The following is a 12,500-nucleotide window of genomic DNA, read 5'->3' as shown; positions in this document are numbered from 1 at the left end:
TATCCCAGGCAAAACGGATGCATCTTCAGGATCAGGTTATTTGGGATAGTGGATCATGAATGTACAATTTTTTTAAAGGTCGAAAATGAAGGACGATGGAGAGAACATTGAGAGATTGGTTTAAACGCCATCATAACAGTTGAACCCTATACTTGCGGGATGTGGGAAACACCAAAGCCTCCTACTATTGTTTCTGTCGACACAAAAGGTTCCGTAATAACCCTATTGCTCACAGTTGCAAACGAAGCATTGGCTCCTCCTGATGCCTCTCCGGGATACTATAGGCAGTTTTATTTGGCCGTCGGTAGTGGCTTATGCAATTGACATAAAATATGATAGGCCTCTTGCGATAACATGTGTAGTAATGCTGAAATTCGGACCTCAAGCGAGCATTATATGGTTACATAGCTGGGTATGGTATGTCTTGTGCCGTCAAGTACAGGGAAATATGTATGCAGTGCTGTGCGTTGAAGAAACACGGAACACATAAGAGATTCGTTTCGACGAATGACATGAAATGAACGGAAGTAAAAATTGGTTCGAAAGGAAGGTATGATGCCTGGTAAATTCCTCCTTAACAAATTCGGCTAACCCTACTATACTACTGTTCATTGAAGTACATGTTAGAAGGTAACCACGGAATTTAGAACACTGAAGACTGGTTACACTGTGTCATGTCCCTCTCAAGAGGTGATAACAGATCTCTTCACAATTTCTTCAGGGCACTCAACTGATTAGGTCCGCGCAGCGAAGTCACTCGCCAATGTTGACACTTTGTATTCGGCGGACTCCATAGAGTTCTGTCCGTTCGAAGGCTTTCAGGATCTTTTGGTTTGTGGTACTTATCAGATAGTGGAGCCGGAAAATGGCGGAAGAAGAGTGGACGCGGATGTTTCGGACGACGAACAGGCTCCAAAGCAAACGCAGAGAGTTGGGAGATTATTACTATTCCAGGTTGGTCACGGACACCAGTTGTAAGTGTCAAATCTCGATTTACAGTATCAAGGAATTACCTCGTTTACAATTGCTTCATGTCTCAGACAAGAGTTGCAGAGAATTGAGACATCTGCAATACTAGACATCAAATGGTCTCCTAATCCTACGGGAGAGCCACAACTGGCAGTTGCAGATGCAAAAGGGCGCATCACGGTCTTTGGGCTTGATGTGGAGACCGTAGGTACACAAATCGTCATATATTCTGTTCAGCCAGATTTAGCCAAGCATGTTAGAAACATTTGAGGGAAGTGCAAAGATTAGATGTTGCGGACGAGACAAAACTATGCCTGTCGCTTGATTTTTCGAACAGGCGCAATTTGTGAGCACTTATCTTATTTGCCGCGATATTATTTGACACTTTGATAGGTTGTCACCCTCAGAAATCATAACTTCCGTTTCCAGTGGTTCTCTAGCTCACCTCATTCCCACCACGTCTGGTTATGTGCTTTCTTCGTCTTGGTCAGCGCACGATTATGAGCCTTGGATCACTGCTTTTGATATTGATGATCCGAAGACGGTGTGGTCAGGTAATATCTAATCATTGTTGTTGAATTGGATTTAGAAACTAACTTACTCGTATAATAAAGGAGGCGATGACTGCAAGCTGAAACGATGGGATCTAAGAGAACCAAGTAGGCCAACATTCGTCAATAAAAAGTAGGCACATCTCAAGTGACGGCTTGTATTCATAGAAACGCTAATGACATTTAGTTTTGAGGCGGGAGTAACAACAATTACACCTTCACCTCATACACCTAATCTATTGGCTGTTGGCTCGTAAGTAGCTTGCAGACGTTCCCAAACAAGTGGCTGATGCCATAGGGTAGGTATGATGAGAAGCTTCGCTTTTTTGATGCTCGCTCGGCTATGGAACCTCTCCTAACCATCCCGATGGGTGGTGGCATCTGGCGGACTCGATTTCACCCACGGGCTGAAAGGGCAGGAGATCTTCTCGTGGCATGTATGCATGCCGGCTTCAAGACTGTGCACATCTCTCAGGGTATGACTGGCGGTGATTGGGAATCAGACTATAACATGAATGGATCAGTGGTGAAGATATTTGAAGGGCATTCGTCTTTAGCATACGGTGCCGACTGGAGTAGGTTGCCCATGGAAGAAGGGGAAAGCCTTGTGGGCACATGTTCATTCTATGATCATACCATGCACCTTTGGCAGGCTTGATGGGAGTTGATATGTTTACATATATGCATTACAACTTCTGCGCAATGTATAGGCGCATGTTTTTCATTATAGATCTCTACAAAGTTGAGAATTAACATGACTGGCTAGTTTTTGGTTGTCTTCTCGCCTTCTTTTATCTGGCGTCTGTACATATCGGCAAGCTGATCACTTGTCATAGCGTCCTCCCATGTCTTGTCGTCTCGCATGCGTATGAAACGAGGGAATCGGACACTCAACCCTCTTTCAGATCCAAGATGCGATGAAGCCGCCGGATAGACCGGAGAGAGGGTGATGCTACCAGCCTATCAGCCAGAATATAGTAAAACTTGCCTTTCGTTACTTACTCAGCACCTTTAATCTCCCATACTTCGCTAGGCTCAAACCACACGTCTGGTATTAAGCCGTTCGTATTTACAAATCCAATAGGTGCTATTTTGCTGCATTTACTCGGCATTCCTTCGGCAGGATAGCGCTTGCTAAGATCTTTGTAGAATGCGTCAGAAAACCCTAGTACAGTTTGGTCAGCTTCAACATCACAGCCTTTTCGAACAAAACTTACCGGACATGCATTTGCAGACCGCTTCCAGGGCGCCACTATCAGGATTGTGGCAGGCTAAGAGAATAGGACTCCACCAACCCGCTTTACGGCCCTGACCCCACCACGCGCCAATGGGCACGAGATCGAGAGAATCCCCTAACCCTTCTAGATAATCTTGAGGGAGGTCAGAGAGGCTTCTGGAAGCAGAATCAATTCACAACCACACTTACCTTTCTTTACCTTGAGCCAACCTTGACTGCGCTGATCTGGCTCGTATGTAGCGGGAAGAGGTTGACGCTTACTCTTACTCCCATTCTTCTGCTCCGACTTAACTTCCAGGCCCCCTTCTTGACCTAAACTATCTTCTGTCGCCTCTTCCCCAGCCAAGCCTTCCCCGTTTTCCAGCAATTTGACCATCAAGCCTTCGCACTTTTTTTCCACAACCCTCTCGAAGAATGCTTGCAATTCCGCCTCAGGATCAGTGAGATGGACAGAATCAATGTATTCGACATGTGTGAAACGTGCCACTGGGTGTCCAACTTCATTTGAATTGGGAGCGAAAGGGGGGAGCAGACTGTGAAGGAGATGTCTCCGATGTGAAAAAGGGACGTCCAGTAATGACTTTGAGAGATTCAGCATAGGATTATTACCGTTAAGCAGCCGAGTTCAACTACTTACGACATCATTGAGCACCATTAAATCAAAAGCAAAGACCCCAACTATAACTTTAATTTCCTCCATTTTCACGTCTTTTTTCGCTCTGTTAGACAGTTCTTGAAAGGTTCGAAAGTTACCGGTATCCTTGTCCAGTGCTACAATCTCGGTATCCATAACCACTGATGTGATATTATTGATGTGTAGTAAATCGATGACTCTTGAAAATGGTCGACTGGAAACGGCTGGGAATGGCGGCCTTTCTGTTGCAAGGGGTCGCGAGAGAAGATCAAGAGCTAGGTGACAGATATCGGGGTACTTGTCGGTCATGTCTTCCAAGTGCCTGCCAATCCGTCACATGCCTCCTAAGCACAAATACAGAGCGCATGTTAAACATCTTCACCTACCTGCTGAATAGCCTAACCCAAACTTTAGTACCATTATCCGCATAAACCCATCTCCCCCCTCCATCATCTTTTCCTTCCGGGCCATCCAGTCTGATATGAAGTTGTCCTCTCTGACCATCTAACTTCGCCTCTGCTGTAAACGAAAGATGTCCCAGTCTCGTGAACACCTCGTTCAGTGATCTTGTGATGGACCCCAGCATGGGAGACAGTGGAATCCCTACGCTCACAGGCACTTTATCCTCCAAACTTTCAACTCCTTCCTTGAGGCCGGCTACAAGATCTTCGTAATTTGGATGTCGTACATACACTTTCCGTACTATGCGTATGGCATCTAGACAGAGAGTCTCTGCGGAATCGCGGGCAACGTCTGGAGGTGCTTTAGTAATGACTGAGCGTTTATCATTCCTGCCATCGTTGGCTGTAGCCCTTGGAAGGGGTATTATAGACTGCTTAAGGTCAGCTGGAAGCCGTGTTATAGTGGTGGCGCGTGCCAAGGCGGTCAGAAGGGTCTGTCAATAAATTAGAAATTGTAGCTTGGATAGTTGCAAACGAGACCTACCAGCCTGACGGCACCTATCTGCAGTAAATCACTCTAATGAGTCCAAAGACGGGCCTTGAAAAGGGCATCTAAGCTTACCCTCAAGTTGCCTACTATACTTCGGACAAGAAATCTGACTTCCTCTCCTTTGGCCCGAATCAACAACTTTCTGACTAGCTCATTTTTTATTTTCCCGCTATTACTGCCCTTCACTTTCGCAATTTCCAGCAACTTATCATACACTTCTCCAGCCAAAAGCGGAGCTGGTTGCACCAAAGTTCGTAGTTTGTTTTTCGCTTCGAAAGCAACATCGCCAGGATCGCCATATTTTTGCCATAGGTGTTTGAGATCGCGAGCTTGAAGGCCCGAAATTTCTTGTATACTTTTGGACAATATAGAAGATCCAATGCCAAGATCACAATGGATGTAGGAAGGGGTAAGGTGATTGGAAAGGAGATAAAGGCAAGGTGTCAAATCAGGTGGTGAAGTGTGCATGAGCAAATGAAGGAAGCTGCATGATGGGTTAACATTTGTTTAGCATGCATAGGTACCAATTCAGGGACGGATTTTGAACGTACTTTGTTAAGATTCGTACGATAGCTAATCGCGACTTTGTACTGGAGAGCTGTACATACACGCTGACGAGAATACTGTACGGTAAACGACCCTTGGGCCAGGAAGTTGCTATAACCCGGGACGGATCGAAGGCGAGAGGGTCGCGATCAAAATCTATATTTTGAACCGAGTCTTCTGAAGCACAAGTAGTGATACTGGAGGGAGGAACAGGTTCGTCCCCAGTTATTGTTCTCTGGGATTTTCGGGAGAAGTAGTGCACTCGATCACTTTGTCCTTCCGTTCGTGACGAGATAGCCGTCCCATTGGGCGTTGTCTTCGATCTTTCATGAAAAACTTTTGAAGTACTGGCCATACCATGTCCATCTTTCTCCTTTACACAGCTGAGGGAGCTTATCTGATTCTCTTCAGGTAGTTGAAGAACATGGTTTCTGGATGATTCCACATCACCATTCCCGTCATGTGCTATCGCCGCCTGGGTTGAGGACTCAGGATAATCATCTGAATCTGAATCTTCTATGATAATGACCTCCTTGCCCTTGATGCTGCTTTTAACAGGTGAGTGAAAAAAAGAGGATATGGGACGTTGTTGGGTGACAGCCGCTTGCTTGAATTTCTTACTGGGCGGTGTGATGGGTGTTGCCTGTGGTTTCGCTCCCCTTTTGACTTTGCTGTCAGCGGGCATCTTGGATGCCTACAAGGCCGACGGCAGGCTGTGGATGAGCGACGAGGGAAGGTGATCGTTATGGCAGACGGAAAGTAGTGTCCGTCGGATCTTTTGTTTGTACGATGTATAGAAGAGCGATGGCATGATAAGCTGAGAATGACATCATCACCTCGTGGGAAGTGGGAACAAATAATTAACAGTTAGTATGGCACCCGCCAGAGCTAATTAAGGGAGTTGTTAATTGCCCGATGAGGCAATTCGGCAGCAAAGAGAGGACGGCCGGCGCGGTGGCGTGTGATTCCGGCGGCGAGGGGCGACAACAGCTTCACGACCTTCCAGCACGTCTGCTTCCACCTCCTTTTCTTCTTCGATCTTTATCTCCTCTATCCGGTCCCACTACTTCCCCATCCCGCCATTCCACTTCCAGCACCCAGATCTTAGCCGCATATATCACCTGGAGTTGAAACTAATATACAAGAGTAGCCCGCTCAAGCCATCATGGATCAGCAACTCATCTCTCTCGTCAACAAGGTGATGTCCTCCGATGTATGGTGTATGGATCGCGCTCAATGACTGTGCCCTTTTAGCTCCAAGATGTATTTGCCTCGATAGGCGTTTCCAACAATATTGTAGGTCCTCATTCGCTTAACGATTGGGTGCGCTTGGTTATAACGTATTGTAGGACTTGCCTCAAATCACGGTCATCGGCTCTCAAAGCAGTGGTAAATCCTCGGTCCTCGAAGTGTGTACAATGATACCTGCTGTTTAGTATTCAATTAATGGGGCTTATAGAATATCGTTGGCCGAGACTTCTTGCCTCGAGGAACTGGCATTGTGACCCGTCGACCTCTAGTATGTCAGACGACTCATTGGGATAGCTGTACAAGCACGGATACTCACCCTGTTTTCAGGTCTTGCAACTCATCAACCGACCAGCGACGAGCAAAGCCAATGGCGCAGAAGCCAAGGAAAAGCCTGAGGAAGCATTGGAGAAAGTGCATCTGAATGAGAACAACCCTGACGAGTGGGGAGAGTTTCTCCATCTGCCTGGGCAGAAGTTCCATGATTTTGCTCAGATTCGAGAAGAAATCGTAAGGGACACTGAAAAAATGACTGGCAAAAATGCAGGTGAGCGCGCTTTATTTGCATATTCTTCACGGCAGCTCATATACTTCAAGGCATTTCACCCAATCCTATCAATCTTCGAATTTTCTCCCCCAATGTCTTAACCCTCACTCTTGTCGACCTTCCGGGCTTAACCAAGGTCCCTGTTGGTGATCAGCCTCGAGATATTGAGAAGCAGATTCGTGACATGCTCATGCGCTTCATTTCCAAACCCAATGCCATCATTTTGGCCGTCACTGCTGCCAACACCGATCTGGCTAACTCAGATGGATTAAAGTTGGCTCGCGAAGTTGACCCAGAGGGGAGCAGAACTATTGGTGTTCTCACCAAAGTCGACCTGATGGATCAAGGCACAGATGTGGTAGATATCCTGGCCGGACGAGTTATTCCGTTGAGGCTTGGTTATGTGCCTGTGGTGAACCGTGGTCAGAAGGATATCGACCAGTCTAAATCCATCGCGTCCGCTTTGGAGAATGAAAAGAAGTTTTTCGAAAACCATCCGAGCTACGCAGGAAAGGCTCAGTATTGCGGTACACCATGGTTAGCAAGGAAGCTAAATATCGTAAGTCTGGTGGCATCTGCCGAGCGCGGACTAACAACCTTTAGATTTTGATGCACCACATTCGAAATACACTCCCTGATATCAAAGCTCGCATCAGCCAACAACTTGCTAAATACCAAGCCGAACTTGCTGCTCTTGGCGGTCCCATGGGTGAAACCAACCCTGGAAGTGTAGTTCTTTCGACCATCACAGAGTTTTGCTCCGAGTTCCGCTCAGCCATTGACGGCAACACCAATGATCTCTCCCTTAATGAGTTGTCGGGTGGTGCCCGAATCAGCTTTGTATTTCACGAGTTATACAACAATGGCGTCAAAAGCATTGATCCATTTGATCAAGTGAAGGATGGTGATATTCGGACAATTCTTTACAATTCTTCGGGGTCGACTCCCTCATTATTTGTCGGTGCCACTGCCTTCGAAGTGATAGTCAAGCAACAAATCCGGAGGTTAGAGGAACCATCATTGAGGTGCTGCGCTCTTGTGTATGATGAGTTAATTCGGATACTTGGTCACCTTTTGGGGAAGACTGTGAGTTACTATTTATTGAACTTGTGTTGACAGTCAGCAAACATTCAAACGATACCCCGAGCTCAAAGATCGATTCAACCTGGTTGTCATCAACTTCTTCAAGAGCTGCATGCAACCGACCAATAAGCTTGTCAGTGACATGGTTGCCATGCAGGCATGTTACGTCAACACCACCCATCCGGACTTCATTGGTGGTCACAAGGCCATGGCTCTCGTTAACGAGCGCATAGCTGCGAATAAGCCCCCGGAGAAACCAGTTGACTCCAAGAAGCTTCCCCCTAATGCCCTCAATAATGGCAAGGACCTTGATGCAGATTTTAAGAAAGACGAGGCAAGTTTCTTTGGAAGCTTCTTCTCTAAAGACAAGGCTCCAAGGAAGCGTCCCGCAACTATGGAAGCGCCACCTCCCGTTATCAAGCCTATTGCGTCACTCAACGAACGGGAGTTGATGGAGACGGATGTGATCAGTAGGTGATCTTTGTATGTGACGGACAATGACTGACAAGTACATAAGAGCTTTTAATCACCTCTTATTTCTCTGTTGTAAAGCGGGAAATGATTGACATGATTCCCAAAGCCATCACTTTCAACCTTGTCAATTTTGCGAAGGAGAATCTTCAACGTGAACTCCTCGAACACCTGTACAAGCCCGACGTGTTGGATGAGCTTCTCAAGGAGTCTCCAGATATCGTTGCTCGTAGGAGAGAGTGCATTAAGATGGTTGGCGCACTTAACTCTGCCGAGGCAATTGTGGCAGCCGTCTAGAATCGAAATTTGAAGGGCGAGATGGGCTTTGCTTAGAATGATAAATTATTTGATGACTTATGTGATCCTCATGATTTGACCCAAACCCAGTTTTCCCGTTTTCTCCTGTCGTCTCTCTCCAGTCTCGTCCTCATCAGCAAGGGGAAAAAGCATTTTTGTAGGCAGATTTGTGAACCAATTTTCCTTTCTTCAGTGAGCGCATGTTAATCAACAAACAAACATCATTATGCCCTGCCTTCATGTTACCCTGGTTATCGAAAGTTTAATTATCTGAACAGTATGAATTTGCGATTAAACGTCGGTATATTACTTCTACAATATTACTAATTTCTTAACACCCCATCGCACGGCGCAACTCGCACAATCGTAATCCCCCATGTCTCATTGACCATCTTCATCTTCCTCGATTTCATCTTGAACATCCATATCTACGTTCTCTTTGCTGCGGTGCTTTTGTTTATGACTTTCTCTGACAGCCAATTTGATTCCCTGAGCAGCAAACAAACGAGTGAGTTTAGTAGTAGGTATGACTCCAGGAAAGCGTTTTGCAGAACTGTCGTACACAAGCACAACGACAGTAGTCGAAATTAGTTCACCGGCAAAATAGGTCCTGCTTTTCAATGGACTTACTACACTTCTATTGGTTGACTGATAGTTTCCGCCAATATGGGCGTGCTATCGCCTGGGTTAGGAGGCCGTAAGAAGCTGAGGAAAAGATGTTAATTGGATCATTTTTGAACTTTGATACGTACAGGCTTAGATCCATGATCTTCATTCGCAGGCAAAATCTCCCTTCTGTCCGCACTCCCAGATCCGTGGCGAAGAAAAATAGACCTAACCGTCCATGCTCATCTTTTAGTTTGTTACAAGGGGTGTGACGTTTCCCAACCAAAACCAAAGTCGACGCAACGCTTGCTGGTGCGAAACAGCGGGTTTCCTTCATAGTATCTAGGTCTGGACTATGGAAAGAGTCCCGCTCCTTGCCCGGCGCGACATCCGACCGATAATGGGAGTTGTGGTACGAGTATGGTACACGGGGCGAGTCGTTTTGAGTGAAGCGGTCAGTAAAAGAACCGGGAAGAAAAGATTCAGGTGATGTTGCTTGAGTTTCCGCGGATGATATAGGTACGTTAGGATCATTGGATTTTGCTCCGGGGCCAGGTTTTGAGCCTTCAGCAGCTTGGTTTTCAAGTGCGAAACCCTTATACTCTGAATCGGCCGATAGATGCCAGCTACCGGTGGAACTTGTGGTCGTAGGTCTCCCAAATGAGTAGTCGGTGGGAGCTGTACTCAAATCAGTCGAGTGGGATGTGTGAGGGCGGCTCCGCAAAGAACTGCTACTTGTCGGCCTTTGCGTATTAATGTGGGGGTCGGGAAACCAGGGGCGCCCAGAGGGGTCGCGAATATTTTCTGCAAGTGCAGAAATCGGAGGAAGAGCTTCCTCATACAATGGCCGTTGAGAGACATCAACGCTCCATGCCGGAGGACGTAAGGAGGGCGCAGTGGAAGGTCGAGTGGGAGTGCGTACTCGTCGAGCCATGGGAGGGCGAGTTCCGGCAATGCGTGGTGAAGAGACAAAGGCATCTTGATAAGTCCACCCCGGAGTGGTCCGGTCGGAAGATTCCGAGGAATATTGCTCAGGCCATGAAGAATAGTCCATGCTACCTGTAATTTGAGGAGTTGTGAGCAGGCCATATTTTGCTTTTATCTGGAGATGCTTACTATTCCTATAGGGCTGTTCAGACACCGCTGTGGATGTAGTTGGAAGAGTCGAAGGATCTACATGACCTGACCTAACATTTTCGCTCACTGAGACAACTGCAGGAACACTGCCAGGTCCCACTGGATGTCTTACCACGTTTCTTCCTTCGTGCCCGTCAGCCGAACATAAGTCGACCTGGAGGATTATGGTGTTGGAATCAACTATGCTAAGAGTACGTTCAGCATGCTTCATGAATAAATAGCGTTTCGGCAGACTTACTTGGGATCCACTTGATTTCCTAAAGCATCTTGAATCCACAATCGGATAATAGGAGGGGGCGTAAGGGGTCTGCGATCCTGAGTTGTTTAGTTTTAAAACCATGGTGGACAGCTCACCTTATTACCAAAACCACAAGCCCTGGCCCTTAGAGGCTCTTGTAAGATTTCAAGATGGTATGTCCTATTCCACCGAATTTGTAAGTCACATTCTCCGCCGTGATCAGGCAACTTCGGCCTTACCATCCCTCTCGACCAGTTCTGGATGCCATATCGGGCATGTCGACCTCATGGTTTGTTGGTAATGGATGGCTGGATGTTTGATCCATTCTTTTCCTTTTTTTGGTTGAAAGTGGGGACGTTGGGCCGGCAATCTCCATGAGCATCGAGTCTTTGCCTGTTGAGGGGAACATTGACACGTGAATGGGGAGTCCTTAGGGCAATTCTCTCAAAATAGAACAATCTAAAAATTGAACTATAAGAGCTGATTTGACGTAATAGTTCGGCACGGTTTGACGGCAGGAGGCTTGAATCCAGTTCTTTGCGTGACCTAGCACGTAGGGGCGGTAAACAGGCAGAACAGGGAGAGATAAAAAATATTGCTAACTTCGATGTCAGAACTCTTCCCCATCCGTTATGCCAATAAAACACTGTTGCAACGTATGCTAGCATCAGAAATGCTCAAGACCGAGGCTGGACCAGTATTATTGCCCTTCCCTTTTTTGGGCCTGGCCCCTCGAACCAAGCGCGGTACAAGGCAGCTCAACCCTCTTGGCTCTTGGCTAAGCCTTGAAGAAAGAATACCAATGGCCACAACAGAGCTACCATGACAACTATGTACGACCAACCTTCTGCAGAAGTTTCACGCAGACTCACCTTCGATAAATATCGGATTATAGAGACGAAGAAGCTGCGTGGAAATTGTTGTCAGATCCAAACTGTGCAAGCAGAGCAGAGCCGAAGGGAAGCGTGACTGTGGGATTTATCAGTGGAAATACATATATGGCGGGCGAGAATCCGGGGATAGAGGTAGCAAGGACAGTCGTTGACGCAGGATGAACAACTCACTTATATATGACTTAGAGAGCGTGTAAAGATTACGGTGTCCGACGGAGAAGAAGTACTATTATACCATATAGGATATTTGGTTGTAAGACTATATATGATTCGGAGTTCATTCGCACTAAGAATTAATGTTTCAAGGACTAACGATGCTATAAGTAGATCACTCACGTACGTAATGACAAGGTGCGACCCGCAACGGATCCGACAGATCCAGGGCTTAATAGTAATTATAACAAAATAGAATATAATTAATTATTTATCGCTTGCTGCTTGCCGAACAAGCCTGATTAGATTTCGCAGCTGCTGGCGTGCGTCATTTCGAAGCAATCTTCGCTTTCTTGGGCGTTCCGCTTCCCATTTTGTAATCCCAACCTCAGCACTCTATCTAAGCTATGCCCCATATATCCACAGAAACTGCTGTAGGAGTGATCCTGCTTGTCATACTTATATTGGGGTCTCAATTATACCCTAGCGCAATAACTGGCAGTCCTCCCCCAACTTCCCCATCTGCTTCTACTCCAGTCGGCGAGCTGAACAAGAAGTCTAAGAAGAAGCCCAAGAAGAAGCTCAAATCTCAGAAATTCACGGCAGAAACTGCTCACAAAGGCAGTCCTTTGGCCACTGCAGCCGCCACCGCTGATGGTGCCAACCTGCCCGATGCACGCGAAGAGCAAGCCGATTTCAGGCTTACAGAAGATAGGAAAGGTAACATACTTGCAGAAAGGCCTTTCCTTGACGATCGTGAGGAAAACATTGGCAGGTGAGTAAATGTGTGAGTGTATGTCAATTATCTGACAAGGAATGGCATGGTTTCAGTTTCGCGCCCACTGAAGGAACTGAAGGAGGGCGAGAGCGATCATCATCTGATAATCAAGCCATAAGGGCTGCAGCCTGCCTGTCGGAGGCATCAGAGGACAAGCCTGA

General features: G+C 46.7%; 5 protein-coding genes across 5 annotated transcripts in view; 3 read left to right on the top strand and 2 right to left on the bottom strand.

Moving 5' to 3' along the window:
* Positions 1-674: 674 nt before the first annotated feature.
* Positions 675-2,178, top strand: CNBA5320 (hypothetical protein; the record flags this gene model as incomplete). Its single annotated transcript, XM_772742.1, has 8 exons — positions 675-690; positions 749-974; positions 1,041-1,173; positions 1,230-1,315; positions 1,363-1,523; positions 1,584-1,653; positions 1,708-1,773; positions 1,824-2,178. 8 exons carry the CDS (start codon positions 675-677, stop codon positions 2,176-2,178), a joined length of 1,113 nt encoding a protein of 370 aa, XP_777835.1.
* Positions 2,179-2,282: 104 nt separating this feature from the next.
* CNBA5310 (hypothetical protein) lies at positions 2,283-5,573 on the bottom strand (the record flags this gene model as incomplete). Its single annotated transcript, XM_772741.1, has 9 exons — positions 2,283-2,472; positions 2,523-2,685; positions 2,738-2,890; positions 2,947-3,337; positions 3,395-3,713; positions 3,778-4,286; positions 4,337-4,354; positions 4,415-4,826; positions 4,894-5,573. 9 exons carry the CDS (start codon positions 5,571-5,573, stop codon positions 2,283-2,285), a joined length of 2,835 nt encoding a protein of 944 aa, XP_777834.1.
* Positions 5,574-6,053: 480 nt separating this feature from the next.
* CNBA5300 (hypothetical protein) lies at positions 6,054-8,534 on the top strand (the record flags this gene model as incomplete). The annotated part of the gene is made up of 9 exons (XM_772740.1): positions 6,054-6,086; positions 6,143-6,184; positions 6,238-6,297; positions 6,348-6,407; positions 6,467-6,683; positions 6,734-7,242; positions 7,287-7,769; positions 7,807-8,236; positions 8,284-8,534. The coding sequence occupies 9 exons, from the start codon at positions 6,054-6,056 to the stop codon at positions 8,532-8,534; spliced, it is 2,085 nt and encodes a 694-aa protein (XP_777833.1).
* Positions 8,535-8,915: 381 nt separating this feature from the next.
* On the bottom strand, positions 8,916-10,924 carry CNBA5290 (hypothetical protein; the record flags this gene model as incomplete). The annotated part of the gene is made up of 7 exons (XM_772739.1): positions 8,916-9,087; positions 9,165-9,239; positions 9,287-10,199; positions 10,257-10,462; positions 10,516-10,592; positions 10,632-10,695; positions 10,755-10,924. The coding sequence occupies 7 exons, from the start codon at positions 10,922-10,924 to the stop codon at positions 8,916-8,918; spliced, it is 1,677 nt and encodes a 558-aa protein (XP_777832.1).
* Positions 10,925-11,968: 1,044 nt separating this feature from the next.
* The window catches only part of CNBA5280 (hypothetical protein), a gene marked incomplete at both ends in the record, with an annotated part of 1,157 nt that continues 625 nt past the window's right edge, over positions 11,969-12,500 (top strand). Inside the window, 2 exons of the mRNA XM_772738.1 lie at positions 11,969-12,336; positions 12,393-12,500. The exon at positions 12,393-12,500 is cut by the window's right edge and continues 206 nt beyond it. Of these exons, the coding sequence (XP_777831.1) occupies positions 11,969-12,336; positions 12,393-12,500 (476 nt within the window). The remainder of the gene's footprint in view (positions 12,337-12,392) is intronic.

This window comes from Cryptococcus neoformans, chromosome 1 (assembly GCF_000149385.1).
Source record: "Cryptococcus neoformans var. neoformans B-3501A chromosome 1, whole genome shotgun sequence".
In the NCBI taxonomy this organism is placed as follows: domain Eukaryota; kingdom Fungi; phylum Basidiomycota; class Tremellomycetes; order Tremellales; family Cryptococcaceae; genus Cryptococcus; species Cryptococcus deneoformans.
This window is presented reverse-complemented; position numbering and strand designations above follow the sequence as displayed.